The sequence below is a fragment of the Sphaeramia orbicularis genome, chromosome 16, assembly GCF_902148855.1.
Source record: "Sphaeramia orbicularis chromosome 16, fSphaOr1.1, whole genome shotgun sequence".
NCBI lineage: Eukaryota > Metazoa > Chordata > Actinopteri > Kurtiformes > Apogonidae > Sphaeramia > Sphaeramia orbicularis.
Window position 1 is genome coordinate 36,903,017 of NC_043972.1, and position 25,307 is coordinate 36,928,323.

A 25,307-nucleotide genomic window follows, 5' to 3' on the forward strand; every position below is an offset into this window, starting at 1 on the left:
TTTACTTATAATGTCTTTAATTAAATACAGTTAGTGCAATATTAAATACAAATAATGAATGATAACACCATGGCAACCAGCTGAAAAGGCATCCTTGTATATTACAGAGATGGAGCCCTGATGATTATTTGTGTAAGAAACTCAACTCCCTTGTGGGTGTGAAGAAATTAATACATGATAAATAAAGCATATTAATAAAACAAAAACAGTGAAACAACTGAGTAGTAATTCCCTGAGGCACTGAAGGTTTTTCTTCAATCCCAACATGACATACAGTTTCATTTATAAAGGCCTTCTGCTGCATCTGGGAGCAGAGAGTATTTGACAGCTGGATGAAGATGAGATGTGGGTAGGTGATCAGCTCTGACACTGCTTGGATCTGAAAACGGAGCAAAAAAGACAAACTCGAACAAAAATCTCCCGTCCCCCAGTCTCTTTTATTCCTGCTTAAACACAAACACAGACAGCCTACGCGAAAACAACAACACACAAGCAAAGGAGCACTGTCTGTCAGTGCATGGGATGGTATTATGCCACTGTGTCAAAGTGATGTTCAGGCCAGCGTGATTGGTGAGTGTGAGAAGAATGTAAGGGGCAGATGAGTGACAGTGCGCACACATATACCCAGATAAACGCACACATCCAGTTCACAGGTGATGCAATGCTTTTTGCTTACCCGCTTCCAGTTCCTTATAGACATCATCCTCTACCTCTTGGCTTCAAATCCTGGCATTAATAAGAAAGGGGGAAGGGATGCAAGGTAAGAGTGGTGAGGAGGAGGATAAATAGAAAGATCCGTGGAACAGAGGCTAGATTTATGTCCCTCTGGTGTGTAATGAGATTGATTGTTAATACCACTAATGTAAGGGTGACAGTTGATAGGCAATGGGTTTATCTGAGAGAGGGCTGACAGATTGGAGGAGAGGACAGAGTGTGAGAGGGAAGGACACATCTGCTGACAGCTTAGGGAACGCAATAGACAGAATGAACGTCTGTATGCATTGGTAGATGGGTAACAGAACTCCTCGCACAAATACACACATAAATGTTTGACATTTCCTGTGTGTGGAGGGAAATACACAGTAAACTTACCATGTAGACTGAACCTGGGGAGGAGCCTGTTGGGAGGGGAGGAGAGTGAAGAAAACAGGTTTAATGAACAACAAGTGAGCGAAAGGGAGCAACAGAGGAAAAGAGGAAAATAAAAAAGAAAGGAGGGGGAAAAAAGTGCACAACAGACACAGGACAGAAAAAAAGAAGTTGAACAAGGGAAATTGTTCAATACGAGTGGGAGATGAGAGCAAAACAGGAGGAAAATTCATCAGAGTATATTTATTTATTGAAACTATCTGATTCATCACCTGTCTGATATCCTGTGGATTCTCATAGATGTTCTCTGTCTCACCCGACTGGACAGACAGCGACTGCTCAATACCTGAGAGAGATTGTAACCAATATAGTTCAAACACACACACCACACCCACACCCCACACCACACACCCACACACACACACACAACACACACACACACACACCACACACACTCACAGTGCACAGGGATGCAGGGAGGTGGGGGCAGATTCATTACAACACCCCCAGAGGATGTCAATTGGACGACATCACTCCTCGGTCGCCGTCAGGGGTTGAAGATGGACTGAACACGGAAAGCTGTCAAAAAGGAAAAAACGCCGGAAGACTCACCGCGATCAGAAATGTGTTTCTGTCTCCATAGCAACACACTGACAGCCACAGCAACCAGGGGCACCAGGAGTAATAAAGCAGAGAGACAAGGGAGCAGGGAGGGGGTGGTGACACTGACACTCTCTACAAGGGAGAAAAAAGTGAGAGAGCAATAGGAAAATACATGAATGCTTTGAAGAACAGTATTAATATAAAACTTGTAGAGCGGTGAATTTAAACTTATGGAAAGCCATTCAGAGATTACTGTTTGTCTGACAGTTTTGCTCTTTTCTTCGGGTTAAGGTGGAGGCAACCTTTTCTGTACGTCAAGATATATATTTATACATGTTGCAAGTTAAGATTTCTTCAACATGTTACGTGCATTTGCATCATGCTGCTGTCAGTCACAGACAATGGTTGCAGAGAAAGAAGGCGAAGAATTTCAGTGCTCTGTCAAACAGAGTGAATAGTCTGCCAAGACAGCTCAGTAGACTCAGATCTGACAGCCCTCAGTCTGGACAGTGAATGTTGTCAATCTGAAATGTGGATCAGAGGAAGAAAAGCACCAGTATCAAAGAGACCAGATGTTGTGGATCATCACAGGTAAAAAAAAAAAAAAAAAAGTCTGTAATGCCCCTTCCATACAGAGCAGTTTGATAGAAGGTTTGCATATTGCACTATTATTCCTTATCTAATTAGCTAAACATGTGCGTGTGTTTGTAAAAGGTGTTGACAGACGATGTTTTCTGTGCAATCCCTGGATATCTGAACTAATAACAAACTGCACTAGGCAAACTAAAAAGCACAACGTAAACAACCATCTTTCAGACAAACTGTCAGAGAGCAGCAGGTGGATAGAACACAAAGGAACATTAATTCAGACATTACATAAGCAAGCTATTAGCTCACCATGGCACCAGTCAAATTTTGTGGAAGAGCACGTGTGTGATCAAACTTGTCAGGTTGTTTGCATAATGAGGATGACATCAGTCTTGCAATACACAGCCACAGGGTATCATGGGAAGCAGGAGGGAGGTGCTTGTTTCCACAGAGACTGCTGTAATTTAGTGTGGTGTTTAGTGTCACTGCTTGCTCACTTTTCATGGATCACATAGCAATCAGGTCTGAGAGACATTGTTTTAAAAGAAAGACAAGTGTGCACCACACAGCTGAAAAGTACAGCAGAATAGAAATGCTAGTGCTTACGTGCATGTTGTCACTTCTAATCAGATTATACAGTGACATTCTCTGGCATTTGAGGTTTAATTGTAAACAGAAAGTTGGCAAAGTCCAACCAGACATCTTCTCAACTTTCTATACATTTTGTTTGTAAAGAAGCTGGCCTTCAGCTTCACCTTAGCCCCAATGTCACCGCTTCAAGGCGGCTCTAAAATAATCTATCATTATGTACTTTGTGAGGTGTAATTGATTAGTGAGTATGTGTAGAGGGTGCTAATGGAAATTGTTGGTGAGTGCTGACCCCAAGACTGACCTGCACTGTTCTCCATGCCAGCTTTAACGCATGAATTATGGTAATTGAGTGCAGTGAAGCAAAGCAAAAATGCTCTTATTTTCTTCACAGTACATCTTTCTTTCTCTCCTCTGTCTCTCAACCTTTCTCTCATTTCCCTCTGTCTCACCTCTATCTTTCCTCCATTGGTACTTCCTTCATACCTCGTCTATTTCACCTCAAATGAGGTAGTGGGTGATTTATATCAGTACAATTGTAAAGGACGGTGGCTGATAGGATGCAGACCTGAGAACTGCTTGAATGCTTTGCAAATGATGGGCCAACCTCGGATATCAAATGATTGCAGAACATCCCTGACATTTCAGGTGTTTTTGCCCTGCAGAACGTAATGATTTCTTCAGTTTGGGTTTCTCTGAACTATGCCACCAGTGAAAGATATTTTTATCACGCAGCAGCATGTGTTTAAATGCTACACCTGGTATAATATTTTGTCCTGCAGAGCTTACCCCACACACACTGTTCAGACTATCTCTGGGTGCCTCCTTCCACCCAGTATGACTGTTTCTACTTTACCTTAAACTGTCACTGCTTATTGTCATTATTCATTTTTAACCAGTAACTCACCAAGAATTTATGCAGTCTTGCACAAATGCAGTGTTTGTGCAACCTGGCACTTTTCAACATTGTAAATGTAGGTCATCCTATCCCCACAGAATCTGCATTTCTTATTCTAAACAGTATACATTTCTTGACATACTAGACACATTTATCCAACTGCATTTATTTTCTAAGATACAGTCACTTAGATTAGGATCTTTATTCTACCATCATCTATGTTTTATTTTTTCCACTCATTTTATGTTGGTGGAAAACAGAGAAAGTATAAAACTGGCTTTTCTGTTGCCATTTGCCACTTTTATATAAATTAAGTGGATTAGCTTCAAGGCAACAAAATGCACATTAGAAACTAAGCAAAAACAAAATTTTGTAATAACTGTAAAATTTACATAATTTTATTGTCATCTTTATTTGTTTAACCTCTAACTTGATGCTGTTGAAAACAAAAGGTTAAGGATCAATTAAATGTTTGTCTTTTCTTTTTTTCCAGACAAAACCTCATTGTATTTCCATATACTTACAGCATACATCCACAGCAAGTGTTAATATATGTTCAGAGTGACTCCTGTAGGTTGCACCATAAGGGGAATGCCACATTCATGCAAAAATAATGTAAGACATTGCTGAAGTAAACCAGAGCATCAGTAGAATAAGCTATTAACAGAATCCTGTTCTGATTTGGAAATATATTTAAAAGTACCCTCCCAGCGCTGCCCCTTTTCCTCATGTCCCTGTCTTTGTCCCTCTCTGTCACACTGTCTCTTGCTTTCCTCTCTTATAGCCTTACCATCAGTGTGCATCGTGATGAGCTTTGGGCCCCTCAGCTAACATGATGTATTGGGGTACAGAGTGTGCTCATCTCTGCTAAGGGATCCATTCAACTGTCACATCCTCCTGTGCTCCCCCACAGCCACCAATACAATAAGCTTGAATAATTTAGTTTTTCTGGGAAGAGATATCCTAAGGTCTTGTCTTTTTTATATTCGCATATCAACTGGGCGAGTCAGATGAGAGAAATGATACATATGAAGTTTGTATTTTCCCGAGGAAAAAGCTGAGCAGATGACTAAAATTGTGATTGTGGTTGTTTTTTTTTGTGAAAAGTGGACATGTAAACGATCTTATCTCACCAGATGTTATCAGTTAAATCAAATCCTGTTTGTCCACAGCAGTCATAACCTGTGACCCCTTTAACTAAAATAAGGAGGTAAAACATATGGTATCTGTCGGGAGTGTTTTCCTCTGTTGAATGAATTGACCAGAGTTTTTCTTGAACGCTTCACGGAGCACATATCCGTGAATCATCCACGCTGTTGATTATCTTCACTGAGTTGACAGGAAGTCTGCCAAGAACCCTGCGTTAATCATACACTGCTGATAAATAAAAACAGAAAACAAACCAGTATTTGCACTGCAAAAACTGCCACAGTAAAAGAGAGGAATATTCTTAAACATATCCAAACTGTGTTGTACTGTATTGTGGGCAAAAAACAAGCCAGTGGAGTAAGCAAAGATTTTTTAAAACTGGAGGAAAGGTCTATGGCTATGAGATCATAATGGTTCTTGAAACAAACAAACAAAAAACACAAAAACAAACAAAAAAAAAAAAAAAAAACAGCAAAGACAGCCAAAAAGCAAAACAAAACAGTAAAAGTAGACTGAGTTTTTTCTAAGTTCCAAAGTTGTGCAAATGTTCTCACGCTTAACCCATAAAGACCCAGCTCTATTTTTGTGGCGGTTCCCAAAGGAATTTTCTTCTTTATTTAACCCTTCTTAAGTGATCTATCACCATTTATATAATATTATCCTCTGTATTTTGTTTTGTTTTGTTTTTTTCAGTGTAAATAATGTATTTTCCTGTATTTATTTTACTGATTGTGTAGATATTCATAAAAACTCAGATTAAAGTTGAGGGTTAGTATATCAGAAACAGAGAATACTCAAGAAAAAGTGACTTTTTCAGTCAAATATATCATAACTGAGCATAATCCAAGTGTCTTCATCCACTGTCATTTACCAAACTCCATGGGTTTTACTGGGGAATCAATGTTGTAGAAGATGACAGTGTTTCCACATTCACTACAAAGCCTCTGAACCTCCCAATGGGTCATATCTGATGACCGTGAAACGATGAAAAACTGTATTTTACACCAATTATTTACATGGATAAGATTAGTGATTAGTGATATTAAACAGTTTAGATCAGCAGAGGCTTTTGGTTGGTGATTGATGTTTGAATCTTTATGGGTTAAATTAAAAAACTGAAGATGTATGTTGATTTTTCTACCTTTAAGGATAGCTAAGAGGATGATCTTTTCCTTTACTGTTCTTCCTGCTTGCTTTGTCATGCACAAGTAGAATCCGCTGTCCTCCATTGTAGGAAGACAGAACAGAGAAAAATCCCCACTTTCTCCAAACTCAGGGTCAGACAATCGCATGGAGTCCTTCAAGGAACCACCGGAGAATTCCTTCCTGTCATTAGCAGAGAGAAGCAGTTTCCACTGACGGACACCAAGTGGTTTCACCATCCAGTTAATGGCTACGGATCCCCGGTTTATACCATTACAGACCAAAATGGTGGGGTTGCCCTCTCTTGTTATCACTATATCATCTACCTTAATGCTTAAACCCATAGAGTCTCAGCACTACTTTTTAGTCATTTCCCAAAAGAAATTTTCTCTATGTCTAACCTGTCTTAGTGATTTATCACTGTTTATTATAATATTATCCTCTGTATTTTGTATTTTATCAGTATAAATCATGTATTTTGCTGTATTTAATTAACTGATCATGAAGATATTCATAAAAGCTCAGATTAAAGTTGAGGGTTATTATATCAAAAACAGTGAAAACTGCAGAAAAAGTGACTTTTTCAGTAAAATATATCTTTAACTTTACATAAACCAAGCATTTCAATTCACTGTCATTGATCAAACTCCATGGGTTTTACTTGTGAATCAATATTTTAGATGATAATGTTTCCACGTTCACTACGGAGCCTCTGAACGTCCAAATGGGTCATATCTGATGACCATGAAAAGATGACAAACTGCATTTTACAACAATTATTTCAACACATCCATAGGTTTGGTGTTTCAGAAGTTATTGAACATTTTACATCAGTATGGTTTTTGTTGGTGGTGGATGTTTGGGTCTTTATGGGTCAAAATATAAAAATAAAAATTGTACTGGTCATATCTAGTTCATTCCTTCATTCATTGTCTGAACCCGCTTTAACCTCACTAGGTCACAGGGGTCGCTAGAGCCTATCCCAGTTACTTATGGGCAAAGGTGAGATACACCCTGGACATGTCTCCAGTTCATCGCAGGGCTGACATATAGAGACAAACAATCTCTCTCACATTCATACCTATGGGCAATTTTAGACTAACCGATTAACCTATTAGTGCATGTCTTTGGATGGTGGGAGGAAGCCAAAGTGCCCAGAGAGAACCCACACAGACATGGGGAGAACATGCAAACTCCACACAGAAAGGTCCCACCCCCATCAACTGGTGTTGGAATCAAACCAAGGACCTTCTTGCTGTGAGGTAAGAGTGCTATCCACTGCACCACCATGTAGCCCTCTATATCATTATCTTGTTCAATGTTGGTTAAAATATTGAAGTAACAAGACTTGACAGCAACTAAAGTTGCTCATTTTTAATAACAAGATGAGAATTCTAATGAAAAAGAGACTCATTCCCAAGAAACAATTCTAATTTGCTTTCTTGAAATGGCTGTTCTGTAGTGTGTGATACCATACCATGCCTCCCACCTTCAGGGGGCAGTGTGACAGTGTGTGTTGCCAGCACGGTCTGCCCATTTTTCAGCTGCAGTGTGCAGGTGTAGTTCCCAGCTGTGTCAGAAGTGATGGGTAAAGGCACAACAGTGGTGATGCTGCCAGGGCCACTGCTTATCATTCTCAGCCGCCGACTCTGATTCTCATGCTTCCAAGTGGCACTTTGGACCTGGGACAACTCTGAGTACACGCATCCCAGCTCCAGCTTTGAGGATAAACGCTTTGTCTTAACTGTAGAGTTGATATAGAGCAGCAAGTCAGAAAGGAGAGGAGTGTAGAAGAACAAAAGGGTGGAAAATTGTAAAAGAGATGAAAAGAAAGAGAGAAAAGAAAGGAAAAGAATGAGTAAGTGAAAAAGACAGGTTGGAGGAGGGTGAGAAAGGAGAGAGGCAGGATGAAAAAGTGAGTTAAAGGGTACCGTGTGAATATAGAAAAGGCCAAGGACAGATAAAGAGTAATGGGGTAAAGGGGAAGTGATATGAAAAACAAAGAACAATTCAGAGAAGGGTCAAAATAATATATATTCATTAAAGTGATTTGGTGCTAATGCATCGGCTGACTGTGACTGATGCTTAGTGTCTCATCAAACTGAAATGAGAATCCATCTGGGTGTAATCAAGCCCCACAGACTCACACACTTCCACATAAAAACACACACATTTCAGTCTTGATTAGTGTGATCAGTGTGGGCCACCTTCAGCCTTGGTGGGAGGGCAGCAGGTATAATCATACATAATGATACTTATAATGAGGTGGGGTAAAAATATATGCATCACATGATTGGTGGGTGGGCGGACGTGTTTGCATGTATGCGTGTGTGAGCAATAGTGTTTGTGTCAGGGATGCAGATGTGAGAAGCAGTGTGACAGTGACAGTGACAGATCGGCTGGTCATGTCTGGGCAGCTGTGATGGATGCCAGAGAGGCTGTGATTAGTAAAGCTTTCCAAGGCCTCCATGACAGGCCACTGCATGTGTGTTGGGTTTAGTGTGTCTTTGTGCAAATGTATACTTCATCTTTCTGCAAAAAGGGTGAAACCTCCCCAAGGCTCACTCATAAAACTCAACAGGTGCACTGCTGTTTTTTTCTTAAATCCATTAATTGAGAAAAGGTTCCCTTTTATGAGCAGAATCGTAAATGTATTCACTTAATGATATTAAATTCTATCTGTGGCTTCAGGAAATTCTCTTGCCTCTCATCCCACTCTGTATGATAAGTAACAGAGCAGCTCCCTGGAAATTAGAAGAAATTCAGTACTGTGAAAATTCCACTATGGGAAATGCTTGCCAAAATGCCTCTAGAAACATGGGTGCTCTTGCTAAAGTGAACCTTTCTTAGTTTAGACACTTGTTGTGATGGTCATATTTAGCAACACAATTTACCATATGTCAAAATAAAAATGCATATCAAGAATGTCGACAAAATCACAGTTTCAGTTTCTCTCTTTAAGTCGGATGTCTCAACATCTTGGTAACATGTGAGCAGTTAGCAAAAGACTTAGTTAATAAGTCAGATATTTTTTCAGATATTTACAAGCGAGACATTATGCACTCTTGCATCTGTCCAGCTTTCCTACACCATCAGACACAACAGCTGTTGATGCGTCTTCTTTTAAGTCCATCCCATAAAAGGCTCATCTCAGCCCTCTGTGGCATAGTGCTGGACTTAAGATGTGCCCCTGTGGACAAGCTTAGAGCATCATGAGAGGAGGACTTAAGACTATCGCTATGAGAAGGCACTTTTTCTCGCTACTTAACTAACATAGCTTTCACTGAGTTCAAAATAGTATGTAGGCCACATGTTTCCAAAGCAAAACTATTTTCATGTATGTGAGATTAGTCCCACTGTGACAAATGCAAAACAGCTGGCTCTTTCCTCGTTCATATGTACTGGTCGCATCAACAGCCTTAACAAGAAGTGATAGAGAGGCTTCATACTCTATCTCAGATATTAAATATCTACTGGAACCAAATCCTCTTTTGGCTCTGTTTGTTGTCGCCTGGGAGAAGGTGCGATTAACTGTGGCGAAACAATACACTTATCTTTTGTTTTCCTTCTGACTAGGTGAGCCAGCTTAGCTCAGCTGTGGTTGAGGAACACTTGCCCGCCCACATCATATTCAGCAGTCAGTGGACACTGTGTCCTGCTAAAAACTTGAGAAAATTGACACTCCCTTCAACACTCTAATGGGATGTTTCAGGAAAGGGGAGCCATTAAATACATTCCTGAACTTGGAAATGCGTGGTTTTGTTGTGCAGATTACCACATTAGGTATTTCGTTTTTTAGTTGAATACATCTCTAGGATAAGACATTCTGGTCATATTGTAGGTTTCAACTGGGAAGGGATATGGGTTGCAAGTAGTTTTGAGTAGTGATGAATCTGTTGACTGTATTATCAATTAATTGGGGTATGTAAATATCAGAAAAAGTAAATGTTTTAAAAACCATTAAAGAGTCTGAACCTGTGATTTTTCCTCCCCTTATTTTCTAACTCAAACTGATTTTTGACCTTCAAATAGTTGTTGATGAATGAAGTAATTGATAAGTTATAGATTAATTGATAAATTGTAATTAGTTACATATATGTGTATTTGCAAGTAGCATATCGTTAGCCTCATAGCGTAATTGCTTAAGTCATATTTTTGTCCAAATTCTGAAATCAGCGTAACTCTACTCTCCTAACACAATTGCTTCATTTTATGCAGATATCACAGTTTGGCTAAAAATATGACTTAGGAAATTAATGTTATGAAGCTACGTATGTGTGTTCTGTGGTTGTCGGTATAAAAATAATTATTTAAAAAATCTGCAAAAAAGAATGTTTTCAATGGTATGTATTTCCAACAGTGTATTTAGACAATTATGTATCGTGTACACGTTAATTAAACTGTCGTCGTTCTACAGGGGCTCATGATGAAAATGTCACTTCAGACTGTTTCCCAACATTAAACTTATCTCAAGCCTGGCCAGTCTTGTAAACCCATTCCCTCTTCTTGTTTTTGCTCCTTTTCTAATCTCCCCCACATGTACCTTTTAGCACACTGAGCAGAGTTCGCTGGCTGAAAGTGTTGTCATTGAGGAAAACTTCACAGATGTAAGGGCCGCCATCATGCCTTCTCAGGGGTGAGAACAAGGAGGAAGCTTCCAGTTTCAGCATTATACGGAGGTCCAGCCAGCTGGAGTCTTTTGCTTTGCTCAGTCAACAAGGTGGAGCCCCTCCAGCGGTCATATGTAAACACCACTTTCATATTGTTCTGCTTCTTGGAGTCAGGAGGCAGCCAGTACAGCAGAACATAGTCACCCTGAACAGCAGGACAGGTCAGAGGGAAGGATGTATGGGCCAGAGTGCCGGTAGAAATCAAAGGGCCTGTTTACAAGAAGAGAGTATGGACAATGAGAAAAAGCTCAATGATAGAACAATACAGTTTGTACAAGTGAAGATGGAGCGGGGGCAGACATGAAAACGTAAATATATCAGTGGAGGACAACATATCGACAGGGAACTCAGCAGAAAAGGGAATAAATTGAGTGTGAATGAAGAGTAAAGGAAAAGGCTGAGAGTAAACTGAGTAGTAGGGAAGCCGGGAAATGGAGATACGGGAAAATTCCTGACAACAATAGGGATTAGTTTCTTATGCTGAATGTTTTTTCCTCTGTTGGTCTCGCATTCTGCTCTGCCTGATTAGCAAGGTGCTGATTCAGGACTTTCAGACCGCTTGTGTTACAAAGTCACTCACCATGTGTTATATTGGTGAATGAAGCCACTTTGTCAGCTATGGAGAGAAGAGAGGGAAGAAAGCAAATAATGAATAATACATTAATATAGCAACTGTAATATTAATGGGAAAACTGGTTTCATTTTAGCGCAGATCTACAGCAGACAGTAGAATCTTAAAAACTGGTCTATAAATGTAAATACTTTGAAGAACAGTAGCTACAGGCAGTTTAAATAAATAATGCACTGAGTGTCTTTGCCACTGATGCCCACTCACACCATCAACAAAAGCAAAAACAAATGTGTTCTGTTTCTCTCTTATTTTACATTAATCATACTCCAGTCAGTCTTACCTTCCACACTCACATCCACATTGAAAGCAAAAAGAGCTTTGCTGCTGTTACCCCACGGATGAACCATGCACACATAGGCCCCGCTGTCGCTGTTCTGGACCTGTGGTAGTTTAGCCACAGTTCCAAATTTTGGATGTTTCTCACTTCTCATTGAAACACCACCTGGTGCTGCCCAGGTGATTTTGGTAACTGCAAAATCAGGACTGACTGTGGCAATGAGCCGCAGGGTGGCATACTGAAGAATGGGTGGAGCTGGGATGACTGTGACTGTGGATGAGTATGAAATAGAGGAATTATAAAACACATACTCAGTAGTTGTGTGAGATTTTATTAAATTAGGTCTCACATGGAAATGTACAGGGTGGGGAAGCAAAATTTACAATATTTTGAGGCAGGGATTGAAAGACAGTGTATGACCAATCAGTTTATTGAAAGTCATGAGAATTTATTTGCCACAAGAAAATTACATAATAGAAAATGTTTTTATTCTATGTGTCCTCCTTCTTTCTCAATAACTGCCTTCACATGCTTCCTGAAACTTGCGCAAGTGTTCCTCAAATATTCGGGTGACAACTTCTCCCATTCTTCTTTAATAGTATCTTCCAGACTTTCTTGTAATAGTTTTGCTCATAGTCATTCTCTTCTTTCCATTATAAACAGTCTTTATGGACACTCCAACTGTTTTTGAAATCTCCTTTGGTGTGACGAGTGCATTCAGCAAATCACACACTCTTTGACGTTTGCTTTCCTGATTACTCATATGGGCAAAAGTTTCTGAAAAGGTATGGATAATAGTGTTAGGTATGATTATGACATCAACATATGTTTGGTTTCAAAACAATTGATGTAGTGCCTGCTGAGAAAAAACAACTAAATGTTCATTGTACATTTTGCTTCCCCACCCTGTAAATCCTAATGAAAATATAGTTGGCATCCATCCACTTTAATGCTTGAAGCAGTAAAGTCCCAGTGCTACTTTTTTTTCATTTCCCAAAAGAAATTTTCTCAATGTCTAACCTTTCTTAGTGATTTATCACTGTTAATTTCAATATTATCCTCTGTATTTTGCATTTTATCAGTATAAATCAGGTATTTCCCAGTATTTAATTAACTGATCGTGAAGACGTTCATATAAGCTCAGATTAAAGTTGAGGGTTATCATATCAAAAACAGCGAAAACTGCAGAAAAAATTACTTTTTCAGTAAAATATATCATTAACTGAACATAAACCAAGCATTTCCATCCACTGTCATTTATCAAACTCCATGGGTTTTACTGGTGAATCAATGTTGTAGAAGATGACAGTGTTTCCACATTTACTATAAAGCCTCTGAACATCCAAATGGGTCATATCTGATGACCATGAAATGATGACAAACTGTATTTTACATCAATTAATTACATGGATAAGATTAGTGATATTAAACAGTTTAGATCAGCAGAGGCTTTTGGTTGGTGATTGATGTTTGAATCTTTATGGGTTAAATTAAAAAACTGAAGATGTATGTTGATTTTTCTACCTTTAAGGATAGCTAAGAGGATGATCTTTTCCTTTACTGTTCTTCCTGCTTGCTTTATCATGCACAAGTAGAATCCGCTGTCCTCCATTGTAGGAAGAAAGAACAGAGAAAAATCCCCACTTTCTCCAAACTCAGGGTCAGACAATCGCATGGAGTCCTTCAAGGAACCACCGGAGAATTCCTTCCTGTCATTAGCAGAGAGAAGCAGTTTCCACTGACGGACACCAAGTGGTTTCACCATCCAGTTAATGGCTACAGATCCCCGGTTTGTATCAGTACAGACCAAGATGGTGGGGCTGCCCTCTCTTGCTACCACTACATCATTCCATTCTGAGGGAGAGACAAAGAACAGTTCAGCATAATCAGAAGTGAATAATTCAGCTAATTCAAGAATATCAAGACATTCTACAGCTTTGGTGCTGCTCGGACATCCATTAAAGGTAGTGTTGGTCAAGATAGAATGCTTAAATTTCGACAATATGTGGGTATGTCTAAAATCTTTGAGCTTGTGCTTAAATTAATGTCATAAAATGACCTTTGTGAAAAACTTATTTGTGTTAAACATAATCAAATGATGACTTGTCTTTTTTCAGCACAAGTAGTTTCCATTGCAGTGCACATTTTTTTGAACAAGTCATAAAAAAATACTTCATACCTGAGTCAGACATGCCAACGTGAGAAGAATACACTGCAAGGGAAGAAATGAGAATAAAGGTGAGAAAACCAGACTCCATGTCACATTTAGGAAAAAAAAGTCCCACTGCACCAGATGTCTCTCAAAACACTGTGACCTTTCTAAGTATGTCCTAGAACACTGAGTATTTTTCACTTTCCTGCAATATTACCAGTGTTCGTGACTGACATGTTAACAACTTTGCAGTGCATCAGTCTGCCCAACAGGATGTGACATGAACAACATGTAATAATCAGCAGGAAAAGGCTGGCATTATTGCACTGTATATGGTATGTGTGTGAATGTGTGTGAGACTGATAAATACAGAACCTTACAAAAGTCTCACACTATGGCACAGGCTGAAAATGTTTTACAACATTTCTGAGATTAACTTCTTGTAATTAGTTGCAGAACTTCTAACCCTATAACATGTGGAGACAAAAGAAAGGAGCACCTATTAAGGTGTATATCACAATGTGAATGTGTGTATGAGAAACAGAGAAAATGATAGGAATAGCAGAAAGTGAGCAATTGAGGGAGATGAAAAAGCGAGAAATAAAGAGTTTGGGTTAGTGTGGGTGCACGGCAACCCCTAGGCTACATGTCTTTACATCCCATAAATGTCTTTAATTAAGCTAAAGGTATTATCAGCTCCTCTGAGCACTATTACAGATTTTCCATAATTACCACTGGGTGAATGGGGGCGGTGAAGAAAGATAGAAAGAGAGAGAGAGAAGCAGAGAAAGCAGATATGTATTGTGGGTGTCTAATGACAGGGAAAGAGAAAAAAGGGGAGAGCAGCACGAGGGAAGAGAAATGTGAAAGGAGAGGTGTTCAGACTGAATGAGAAAGCCTAGGAAGGGGGAAAGTGTGAGAGAGTGCTGCAAGGAAACAGAGACAGTGTGACTTCAAAAAAAAAAAAAAGCCTGTGGCTGCTGACACAGAGCGTGGTACTGATCCTGTGGCCCCTCCTCTATGGGTAAATAATCACCATAAGCCTTGGCTCTGTCTAATGAATCCACTGCCAATGAGCTAATATCTGTTAACTGTGTGCTTCATTATCACTGCCACAGACCCCCAGAGAGCACAAGGATGGAGCACAGACTGAATAGCAGCAGAAAGAAGGACAAGTGGACAAAGGAAATCGAATGACATGGCACGAGGGAGTGTGTGTGTGTGTGTGTGTGTGTGGGGGGGGGGGGGGGGGGGGGGGGGGATGGAGAAATGAGGAAAGAGAGGAAAGTGAAGTGTAAATGATGAACAGAAGTGCGAGGGGTGTGAGGTGGTGAGAAAAAAGTGGTGAGGTATAAGTAAAGTGGGAGGTAGCTGGGAGCAGAAGGTGTGAAGGTCGATTTGGTACGCGTATGAAAAATGGATGAGTATGGAATCGAAAAAGAATAAAATCCTCTATTGGGTGAAGACTTTTATTTAAAGCTACCATGAATACGATTTTGGAGTAGCATTAGTATGGGTGGTCCTTGCACTGTATGAACTATAAAGCAATTTCCCTGATGGTGCCAATCTTAAACATCTATCTACAGGGCCTTGAGAGAGCATACTTAAATATGAGCATTCGTAATAAAGTTGGCACTGAAGCCTGCAGTTGCTTTATTTACATGCCATATTCACATTGCCCGAGACTTGGACAGAGCAAGGAGTGGAAGGGTAAAGAAAGAAAGCATCCTCTTTATTTGAAGGTCCCCATCAGGGCAATGTATTTGAAATGGAACACATTTCAGTAGAACATCGTCTGACCTCTGATGATTTTGATCATAACAATTTGCATAGAAGAAATGCAGTCTGAGGGCCAAAGGCTGGCACTGAAGAAATGAAACAGAACGGAAGGAAGTGGCACAGTTTAAACTGTGGGACTTATGGAGATGTAATTACATTGGCTGTAAAACACTTGGGTATAGGGATTAGACCTAAACCAGATAATGCCTTTGCTATGCTACTATGCACCCTGCTTCAGAGGAAAATAGGGCAAAATGAATTGGAACTTATTCTGTAGTGAAAAAAAATCTCATCAACAGACAGTCTGCTCGAGTCTGCAAATAGATACATGAGAGGCTGTTTCCCCATGATGTGATTTTGCTGACTTCCTCAGGGTTTGTATTTGCCGTTCATTAATGAATGTTTATTGATTTTGGCATCTGCCGTGGAGCACTTTATATGGACGATGCTCCTCTGCTCGAGCTGGCGTTTATACATAAACAGCAGAGGGCGCAAGAATCATCGTTTTCCACGTATCTCACCGCTACCACCACAGCAAAACTTCATGATGAGTAAATTGTGAACAAATTATGTTGTTGTTTTCGACTGAGTGTCGCTTTTGTCTATAGAAATGGGCTGTAATTAGTTGTATTTAGAGCTCCAGTGTCAGATGATTATGATAACCTTATGTTATGCGGTGTAGATGGAGTGACATTCCGCAGCCCATAAATCTTTCAAATATTGCTCCACAGGGTCATAAATAACCTGAGAATCACGCGTTTGGGTCGTGTATGTTTTTAGTCCATGACAGAAAATACGTTCGATGTGAAAAATCCCGTGCGTAAATCTCAGGCTTCGGGGCGCAAGTTGCATTTCCAAAACAAAATTGCTTTTGGAGATTTCAACAAGTTGCCGGCCGACCCCCCCTCCTGCTATCGCTGCCCTAATAGGCTTTTGGGAAGCAGGTCTGTGACGCTTCAGCCTGATGACATCACCCAGTCAGTCACACAGTCGGACCGCCGAGCGCAAACACTCACAGTCGCTCAGGAACTATTTGTTGGAGCAGGGAGGGCGCGCAGCACTTCTTCATTCCATCCAGAGCCAGTGGAAGGAATATTCACCTGTACGTCTGAAGGGAAGCGATCACAAGGATTTTCATTAATTTTGATCAGAGTCCGTCTTAAAGGCGCAGCTAAGGGACACTTGAGACCACAATCACCTTTCGGACAGCTGGTTTGTCCTGTAGCCAAACAAGTTTTTTTTTGCGTTGAATGAGTGTGGTTTTACGCACAAACTGACTCGTAACTGAAGGTGTTGTTCCAGCTGTTTTTAATTTATTTCGGGAAGACGGCGTGACTGGTTTCACTGAACCATGGCGAAACATGACGCCCGAAATGGGTTTGACTACACAGAAATGATCGGACTGCTCTGCTTGGTGGCGTCGGTACTTCTACACGGTAAGTCACTGTCATACATGGAAACTTAACATTTCCGAGCTCATTATTAGGAAAGCTGTCTTTTTTTTTTTTTTTTTTTAATTTATTCGCCAGGAGGAGAGTCATTTAGATCAGAACACCACCTGTCAGGGCGGTGACAGGAATTGGAAACCCACTCAGGTGATTTCCTCGCTGGCTGTAGTGGTCAGGGTTTAAGCTTCAACACTCATGTTTTCTTCAGAGTTTGGTTTACAGCCCTGACCCGTGATATAATACCTATAAAATTATCATTGTTTTATTTTCGATTTTGAACCCGTATCTCTCTTTGACACGAGTTTCGGTCGGTGACTCACGCCATGTTTAGTTTTTAAGGTGTGGCTCTCGGTTGTAAGGTGTTTTTTTTTTTCCCCTCAGGTACGTGTCGCACTTGAAACCCATTTCATTGTAAAGCATTGTCATTTTACCACTGAGTCTCTGCTCCTGTGTGTCCTTGATCTTCTTTCCCGAAAGCCACCAGTCTCCCCTTGTTCTTTTCTTCCCTCTGTCCTCATATCATCCTTTATTATTTACAGTTCAGTTGAGAAAAAAAGGCACTGGAAACAGTTCTTCATGTGTACATGATTAAGTAACACCATTCCAACAACTTCTCACCAGGCACAGATGGTACATTTAAACACAAGATGTATTTTTAATATTATTTATTAGAAAGAACTTCTGCTCAGGTTTTACTCCATGAACCACTCCCCTGTAGGCTTCAACTGTGAATTAGTTATTATTACTTTGAACAAGGCTCCTGTCTCCTTGGCAACCATCACAGGCCTACAGGTGAATTATTCAGGTGTTTTCCAGACTACTTGAGCTCAGGTAGCCTACAGGTAAACAGGCTACTATGTAGGACCATAAAATGAAAGAAACCATCCCTGGCACGCAGTTAACCTATTAACATATGAATGTGTATGGCAAGAAACCAGTTCAACATTTTCTCTCCTTCTTTGCTGGGCCAGCTATTTGTTTTGTGCTGTAATTAGGGCAACTATGTAGGACTAGTTCTAACATGCTGGCACAGATACAGTATACATTTTCAGTGGTATACAGTGAAGTAGTTGATCGTATTGCTTTAATCACAACTCATAAGCACAGTCAGCCTTTTGACTTATTCATGCGGTGAACTTTTTTTTTGTCCAATCTTGTTTTACAGAACTTGAAGTGCTCTTAGGGGAGGGAGGAACGTGGGGAAAACAAAACAAAAGGTTTTACATATTTATGAGTCAATGAGGGGAATATTCAGCCCTAACCAGTACAAGCAAAGCACTGTTTTTTTTTTTTTTTTTAAGTTTTGTTTCATTTAAGTATTTCTTCAAACTGAACCTCTGACCTCCTTTTGGGTTATAGTTAAACTAGCTAATTTAATCTCAGTGAGTGCACGCCTGAAACTTTTCACTTGTCTACTTTGCGTTTTTAGTTTTCCATTTACTTTTCAAGCTTTGACAGCCCATACTTACTTCCACCTTCCAACTTGCAGCTGTGGGAGTGAAAGAACTGATTTAATTCCTGCAAAGTTTGTAGCTGAGCAGCTTTAATGTATGAATTCAAATATATGATGGATTAAGGTAGACTTCTTTAGTTACACACATACACACTCTAAAGGAGACTGTCCGGTAGGGGTCTAGTTTCAGCCCTGCAAAAATACCAGCCCTCCCAATCCACAAGTGGAGGTGGCAAGGGATCACGGATGTGGGTCAGAAAGGCTTGTCCCATTACCATGGAGATGTTTTTATTAGAAGAAGGGGGGCTTATGGGAGGGGAGGTTTGGAGTGGGGGGTATGCAGCTATGGCAGTATTGTCTTTATGGCTGAGTAAGCTGCGTGCATGCAGGGGGTGGCACGCAGGGTCAGGGCCGGGGGAGGAAACTGCTTCATTTTCTGTTCACAAGTAAACCAAGGCCAGTCGCTATGAAAGCGTCCAGTAAAGCTGCTCTTGAAGGCACTCATTAGTTCTGAGCAAACAGGTGACTTTAGAGCAGTCTGCTGCAGTGTGAAGGGTTATGTCTGAGTTTCAGGACTGTCTGGAAACCTTAACTGGCAGCGTCTGATTAAGACAGGCAACGCCCCACCTCCCCTCTTTCCCACCCGCCACTTGAAACCTCCCCGCTCTCCCGCCATCTCTGTACTCCCTCCCCCACTCCTCCCGTCGAGTACATACAGGGTCCTTGTTCTCGTCTCTTTTTATTTTCAGCTATCTTTCATTCTCTCCTGTCCAGTGCTTTTGTCTGAGCGATGTGGTTTATTCAAATGTCCTCCCTCCCCCCGTCTACAAGCTTCTTTCTGGATTCAAGGCCATGCTGTTTATGACAGGAACAACATGGAGACAGACAGGAAAATAAACCGCATTTGACCTCACTATAGTTTGTCAAGATGGGACATTTTAGTGACAAACTCTTCATGAGATCAGTTGAAATGGTGCATTTTCCAAGCAGCCAAGGTAGAAATGGCTTGTGAATTCATTGGAATATTATGGCATTGGAGCAACACCCAACATTTTTGCAACACCCTGCCCTCCCACAAGCACACACATTTGTAGTCCTCTGTTGACTCTGATATAGTGATATTTCTTTTGGCATTCAACTTGCGCAATAGCTCAGACTATTAGCTCTAACCATTTCCCGCTACATGAAGAAACACTGTGTGAACACTGTAGTCCTGCCAAGCTCGGGACTATTCATCATTACAGCAGAGAAAGAGCATTAAACTCTGTCTATTAAGAGGAATATAATTGATGGATCATGAGAGGAGTTCTTTTTTTTTTACTTCCCTAATAAGAGAAGGAAAAAGTAAGTCCTAGTATCTCATTAGTCCCAGCGGAGTGAGGGGCTTCGGTCTTGGTTTGGTTTTTGTGTTAATGGCTGTTGCGGTCAGGTCCTATCATTATGTAAATGAGCTGTCCTCGCCCCTCGCACCAGCCCTGTAAATGTCAGAAGGGTTTTGAAAAGGTCAGGTGTGTGTATCTATATGTGGGTAACGAAGTGTCGTTCAAGCCGAGACATGCGCCGGTACATACACACACAATTATTTAAGGCCTTCCTGTTTAAATGAAACATCAATAACCCCCCTCCCCCCTAGAATCACCATTAAAGGTTCGTTGATTCAGACATAAAAGTATGCTTGAATTTACTGCTTAATGGAAAAGTGATATCGAGTGAGTGTGTGTCTAAATGGACACTGTGTGGCAAATGTAGCCCCATTAATTCTGAATAACTAAACTGTGTAGTGACTGAAGCAAATATTTGGCATTTGGCCAAATGAGCCTAATGATTTAGATATCTTTCTCTATTACTTGTTATTTTACCTGGTATGCCATTAACAAAAAGTAATTCAATCTTAGTGGGAGTATTAAATGGCTGCCTACAAATTACTACCTCCTATCCCTCAGTATACTACTATAGAAGTGGAAGGAAAGCTCTTAGATTGAAAACATTTTATCAGTAGGCACTTTTCATTTAAAAAGCATTTGTATGAATAATCTATTGATGAAAATGATGATCCTCAATATTCGGTATCTTACAGGGTTTTAGATTAACTGATGAATGGATTTCAGTTAAATGACTTCGCTCTGTAGACTTTTCATGACAAAAGCCCAGAAACATAAAGGATCCATCAGCTTTATTGTTGACTTGGCAAATATTATTAGACAGGATGGATGAATCTGAAGAGAGGGAGGTCGATGAGCACGAGTCACTGCTTCTTACTGCATTTTAGGCCGTGGAAGTGGACCACAAACACAATGGAGTACATCACACACACACACACACCCCACACTCCACCCACACACATGTACACATACAGCTGGTGATGAATAAGGGCAGTAACCCGAGGCTGCGCTGTAAGTCAGATGACATTCCAATAATAGGGAGGAGCTGTCACATTGCAGGATGACAGTGCATGTGTGTGTTACTATTTCCTTCAGGAAGTGGTGTGCATCATGCTCATCAGCAACCCTGTTATCTTCCACAGACATCAGATCTAAGGACATCCTTTTTTATCTCTCCCTGCTCATTTAACTGACTCTCTTTAATGATGCGTCCCTTGCAACTTGTAAGTAATGATAGTGGCTTTCCTGTAACAAGAGAATCCAAACTGAAGGCACTGTGATGGCTTCATTTCCATGTCGGAAGTGCCCCTCCGCTGCCCCCTTCCCGCCTACGTGGACATGCTGGGTGGATGGCGGCACATGTTGAGGTCGCACTAAGAGCACCCCACAGGGATGTTTGTGTTTGGCTCCAAGGGTTGCCAGACTGCTGGAGTCAATCCCATCTGATCCAGAGTAAAATGAGCAGAAATCCTCCTCTTAGAAAGAATGCCAAATGTCATTAATATGAATAGGGCAACTGAGGGGTTTCCAAAAACACAACTGTGCTGGGGTCCATGGCTCTCTTGGCAGTGGCTTTGGGTTAAATTGCTATCCATATCAAATCTGTGTGCATTAACTCGCACACTGAGACCACTCCATAATGCAATCTAACCATCCATATGCTTCTACATAATGGAGAGTTTTAAGATTGCACTGTTTGCTGTTGTAGCATGCCAGCAGCTTATCTCACACAAAAATGCTAAAGGCATGTGGCTTATTTTACTTTTTAGTCACACACACATTTCCACACTATTAGTCAAGATACCTTCTGCCAAATCTGCATTTCCTTTTGTCAAACAAACCCCAGATGGAATTTAGGATGATGCAGGTCAAACCCATTCCAGCTCAGTCAATGTGGAGAATGAGCGGTAATTCCAATTGAAGATCCATTGAAATGCAGCCAAACTCTTTAAAATAAAATCCCCTTAATTAACTAGACTTGGGAGATGGGTTGTTCCGTGACCCTGCCATAGTAAAAGCACCAGGGAGGAGCGGCAAAGGAGGAGCGGAGCTGAGCGGTGAGTGGGGGTTGAAGATGTCGACATTTTCAAATTCCACACCGTAGCATCTTGGCAGAGAGGATGAAGGAGGATTTTGAGAAACTGTGTGAGGGAGTGAACCAGGGAGGCCAAGAATTATCAGCTCATTTGTAATTTAGTCGCAGCCCGTCCCCGTTCTTCTCTTCCCTTATAAAGCATGAAGCTCATATTTAACATTGAAAGAGCCTTCCAGTGTGGACAGTAAAGGACTGCTTACACTAACCTTTCTCTTTTTATTATTGTTACCTGACCTGTGCCCTCTCTCTGTCGTCTTTTTTCTCTTCAGTCTTTGTCACATTCTTTTATTTCTGAAATCCTCCCCTTCGTATACTCAGCAAATATCTGTGGAACTAAGCACTGAGGCCCTTCATGGTGTCCTCAACGTGTCCCTACATATACACATGCACACGGCTGCTCATTAGCAGTCACCTTAATGTGTCTAAATGTAGTCTGCGAGGTGGAAGGTGGTTTGCGTTATTGATCCGGTATTGAATGGTGGATGATGCAGTGCCCTTATGTGATATTGAAAACATTTAGGGCCCACTCTCTCACCATGACAGTACCATGAAACATCTCTGTTTCCCCTCCTCCTCCTCTGTTAATCCCAGTGTCCTCTCTGCCCCCACTCTATGTAATGTAACTACCTTTTCTCTGCTCCTTCTCACGCTTTTCGCTCCTTTATCAGCAGCAATGACTCTGCCCATTTTGTCCATTTTGTTGCCTTTCTGGACACCTTTGCTCCTCCGTTAATACACATGGACACAGGCACGCTGCATCTTCATCACATCTGACTTTGACAAGGTCATGTCAAATTCACACTTATCAGAGGCAGCGGACAGGTTGGCTACAGGAGGAAATTGAATTTGGAGTGACAGGGTCTTGTCAGGGATCTTGGGGCTGGATATGGAGTCATGCTCCCCAAAACCTTCTGCACACCAACTGCTTTCAATTTAGTCTGCTTCCCTGCAGACTTATCTGGGAAACAGGGTCAAATTACACATGGCAATACAAAGAAAATATACCCATTTCACATAGATATGCTCTTGGAAATGTAAGATAAGAGACTAAACCCGCCCTCATGGAGATAATGCACAAAAGGTTTATTTTTCACAAAGGTGTGTGATGAGTGTTTTGTGTTTCACTAAACAAGCGGTCCTGCTATGACTCTGTTTTGCCTTGAATGTCTCTAGCTATCTATCGTTCCACTTGTTGTTTTATAAATATGGCACCATGCCACACTGATAAACAAGCAGTATTGTCGTCATTAGTCCCCAGAGCCTTGAAATGGCAGGAGCATTAAAGTCCTCCCCTGAGGCAAACGCCACATTAAGGTCAAATGGAGGCAGCAGGTTTATTCAGTTATCAGCCTGGTATTTTGTCAACAGGGTGTGCCGGGGCTTGTTTGGTGTGGCTACTTAGGGAGAGCAGGTCCTCCATCGCTGAAGCTATTTGTCGCGTTGGTCCATTGGACTGATTGCCTGCACTCTAATCGGCCACTCGCTTCCCTCTGCCACTTTCTCCTTGTCGTATTTGTGCCTAGACCACTTCTCCATCATGATTCACTCTCCTCCTGCCTTTTCTCTCTCTCTCTGTTTTCTCTCTCTGTTTTTTTCCAACCTACCATCCTAATGCTTGAACTTCCTCCTCTTGGTAATTTAGGCTGCATAATTGATCCATCTGCTCAGTAAACTGCTGTCTCCTACTGTATCTCTTTTGCTCCACTCATCTTGTTCTTTGTTCTCCTTCTCTCTGTTCTTAGTCATCAATCCCTCGTTTCTGCTTCTGTAATTGGACTGTCTGTTATTTTCCTCTATCCTCTTACTCGCTCTTTCCTCTTAATCTCTCCCCTCTTCTTCTTTTCTTCATCTTCCTCTCTTCCTTGTGTACCACTGTTCAATTCTCCAGTTGTCTCTTCCACCTATGTCAACCCCTGACTTTCTCCTTAAGCCTATCCAAGCTGCCTATGCTACTTTCACTCCCCTACTCTCATTTGCTCCTCCTGTCTTTCACTCTACTTTCCTCATACCTCCTTAACAGCCTCCGCCTTCCCTACAGACATTTGTATTGCAGGCATCTGTACCTTCCTACCTCCCCTAACGAGGTCTTCTGTTTCTTTTTTCCTCCACACATCAATCATTCTCTCTCTCTTGTACACTTTTCCCTCCTCTCCCTCTTTTTTCTTCTAATGGCCAAGAACAACACCTCCCACTCTACCCTGGTGGGCATTTTTTGAAGGTTAAGTTGCTGTGACACTTTTGCCGTGTGTCACCCCACACACACCCCCTCCGCCTGAATGTCTCGCCCTCCCCTCCGACTCCCTCACCAAGGCTGCGGAATGACACTCATCATCACCACCACCGCCACTTCTTTCATGCAACCACAAACACATACAGTGTAAACAGTGCATACTTTTGTGGACACATGCACACAATCTCAGGCACGTTGGGCTGATTTGATGGTTGAATCACTTGATTACTGTACAGAAGGCAAGAAAGGAAGTGACAGGACAAAGTTGTGTGTGTGTGTGTATATGTGTGAGAAAGCCAGCCTGGTATCGAGTTAAGACAGCGAAAAGGAAACAGATGCAGGATTTTATTTCATTGCAGCAGAGCTAACCTGTCGTGCAGTGCTTGGATCAGGCTGACAATGTCCACTCCCCTGCTGCTAGATGCTGTCACACTCATCCCCTCCTGCAGGCACTGACTAGGCCGTAATATAGGCTTGACTCATCTAACAAGAATCTCACACTGAAGTTGAAATGGGGATTATATTTGAAGAGTTAATTCCAAGTGTACAGTGTAATACAGTCCAATACTGCAGCAGAAAACTAGCTTTGTGAAGCTTGTAATTCACTTTTTTTAGGAGCAGACCATGTCTAAACCAGAGTATAGATGGTAACAATAAATTTAATCACAGAATAATCTTCTGCTTTTCTGAGATAAGGTTAGTTTTTTGAATGATGCTCTACATTTCTGAAATGTAACAGCACTTTCCTTCCTTGGTAAGATTAATGCATCAGCATCTAGCTGAAGGAACAAACTGAGCTGAGATTTATCTACCACACCCTGTAGAGAAAAGATACCATATTAGCTCAGGTAGAGAGTGTATCCTGAAAGCTTGAAAAAGTGAAAGTAATCTTCAATTACAAAATTGAATTTGTTTAATTCATTATTGAGCAGATTTGGTACATGTTACAGGGATTTTATCTTTTTTGTCCACCTCAGTAGTATCAGTCCAATGTGTCCTGTCAAAGGCCAAATGTATTACTCTGACATATGACAAAACCATGCACGAATACTCACATTTACTAAGAATAGAGTGACTGTTTTTTCATTTTTAAATGGAAAAGGACCTTGGTGCTTAAGCAGTTGTTGAAATG

The 25,307-nt window shown here is 41.0% G+C and overlaps 2 protein-coding genes across 2 annotated transcripts in view; one reads left to right on the forward strand and one right to left on the reverse strand.

The window, feature by feature from the left end:
- Positions 1 to 284: 284 nt before the first annotated feature.
- LOC115434984 (uncharacterized) lies at positions 285 to 14,001 on the reverse strand. The gene is given in 12 exon segments (XM_075353513.1): positions 285 to 379; positions 678 to 726; positions 1,093 to 1,118; positions 1,362 to 1,435; positions 1,702 to 1,824; positions 7,548 to 7,802; positions 10,602 to 10,686; positions 10,688 to 10,938; positions 11,309 to 11,344; positions 11,640 to 11,906; positions 13,161 to 13,490; positions 13,816 to 14,001. Coding segments are annotated over 11 exon segments (1,533 nt in total). The 5' UTR covers positions 13,895 to 14,001; the 3' UTR covers positions 285 to 379; positions 678 to 719.
- Positions 14,002 to 16,558: 2,557 nt separating this feature from the next.
- LOC115435802 (nectin-2) overlaps positions 16,559 to 25,307 on the forward strand; it is a 45,571-nt gene continuing 36,822 nt past the window's right edge. Inside the window, 1 exon segment of the mRNA XM_075353518.1 lies at positions 16,559 to 17,003. Within this exon segment, the coding sequence (XP_075209633.1) occupies positions 16,919 to 17,003 (85 nt within the window). The 5' untranslated portion in view covers positions 16,559 to 16,918.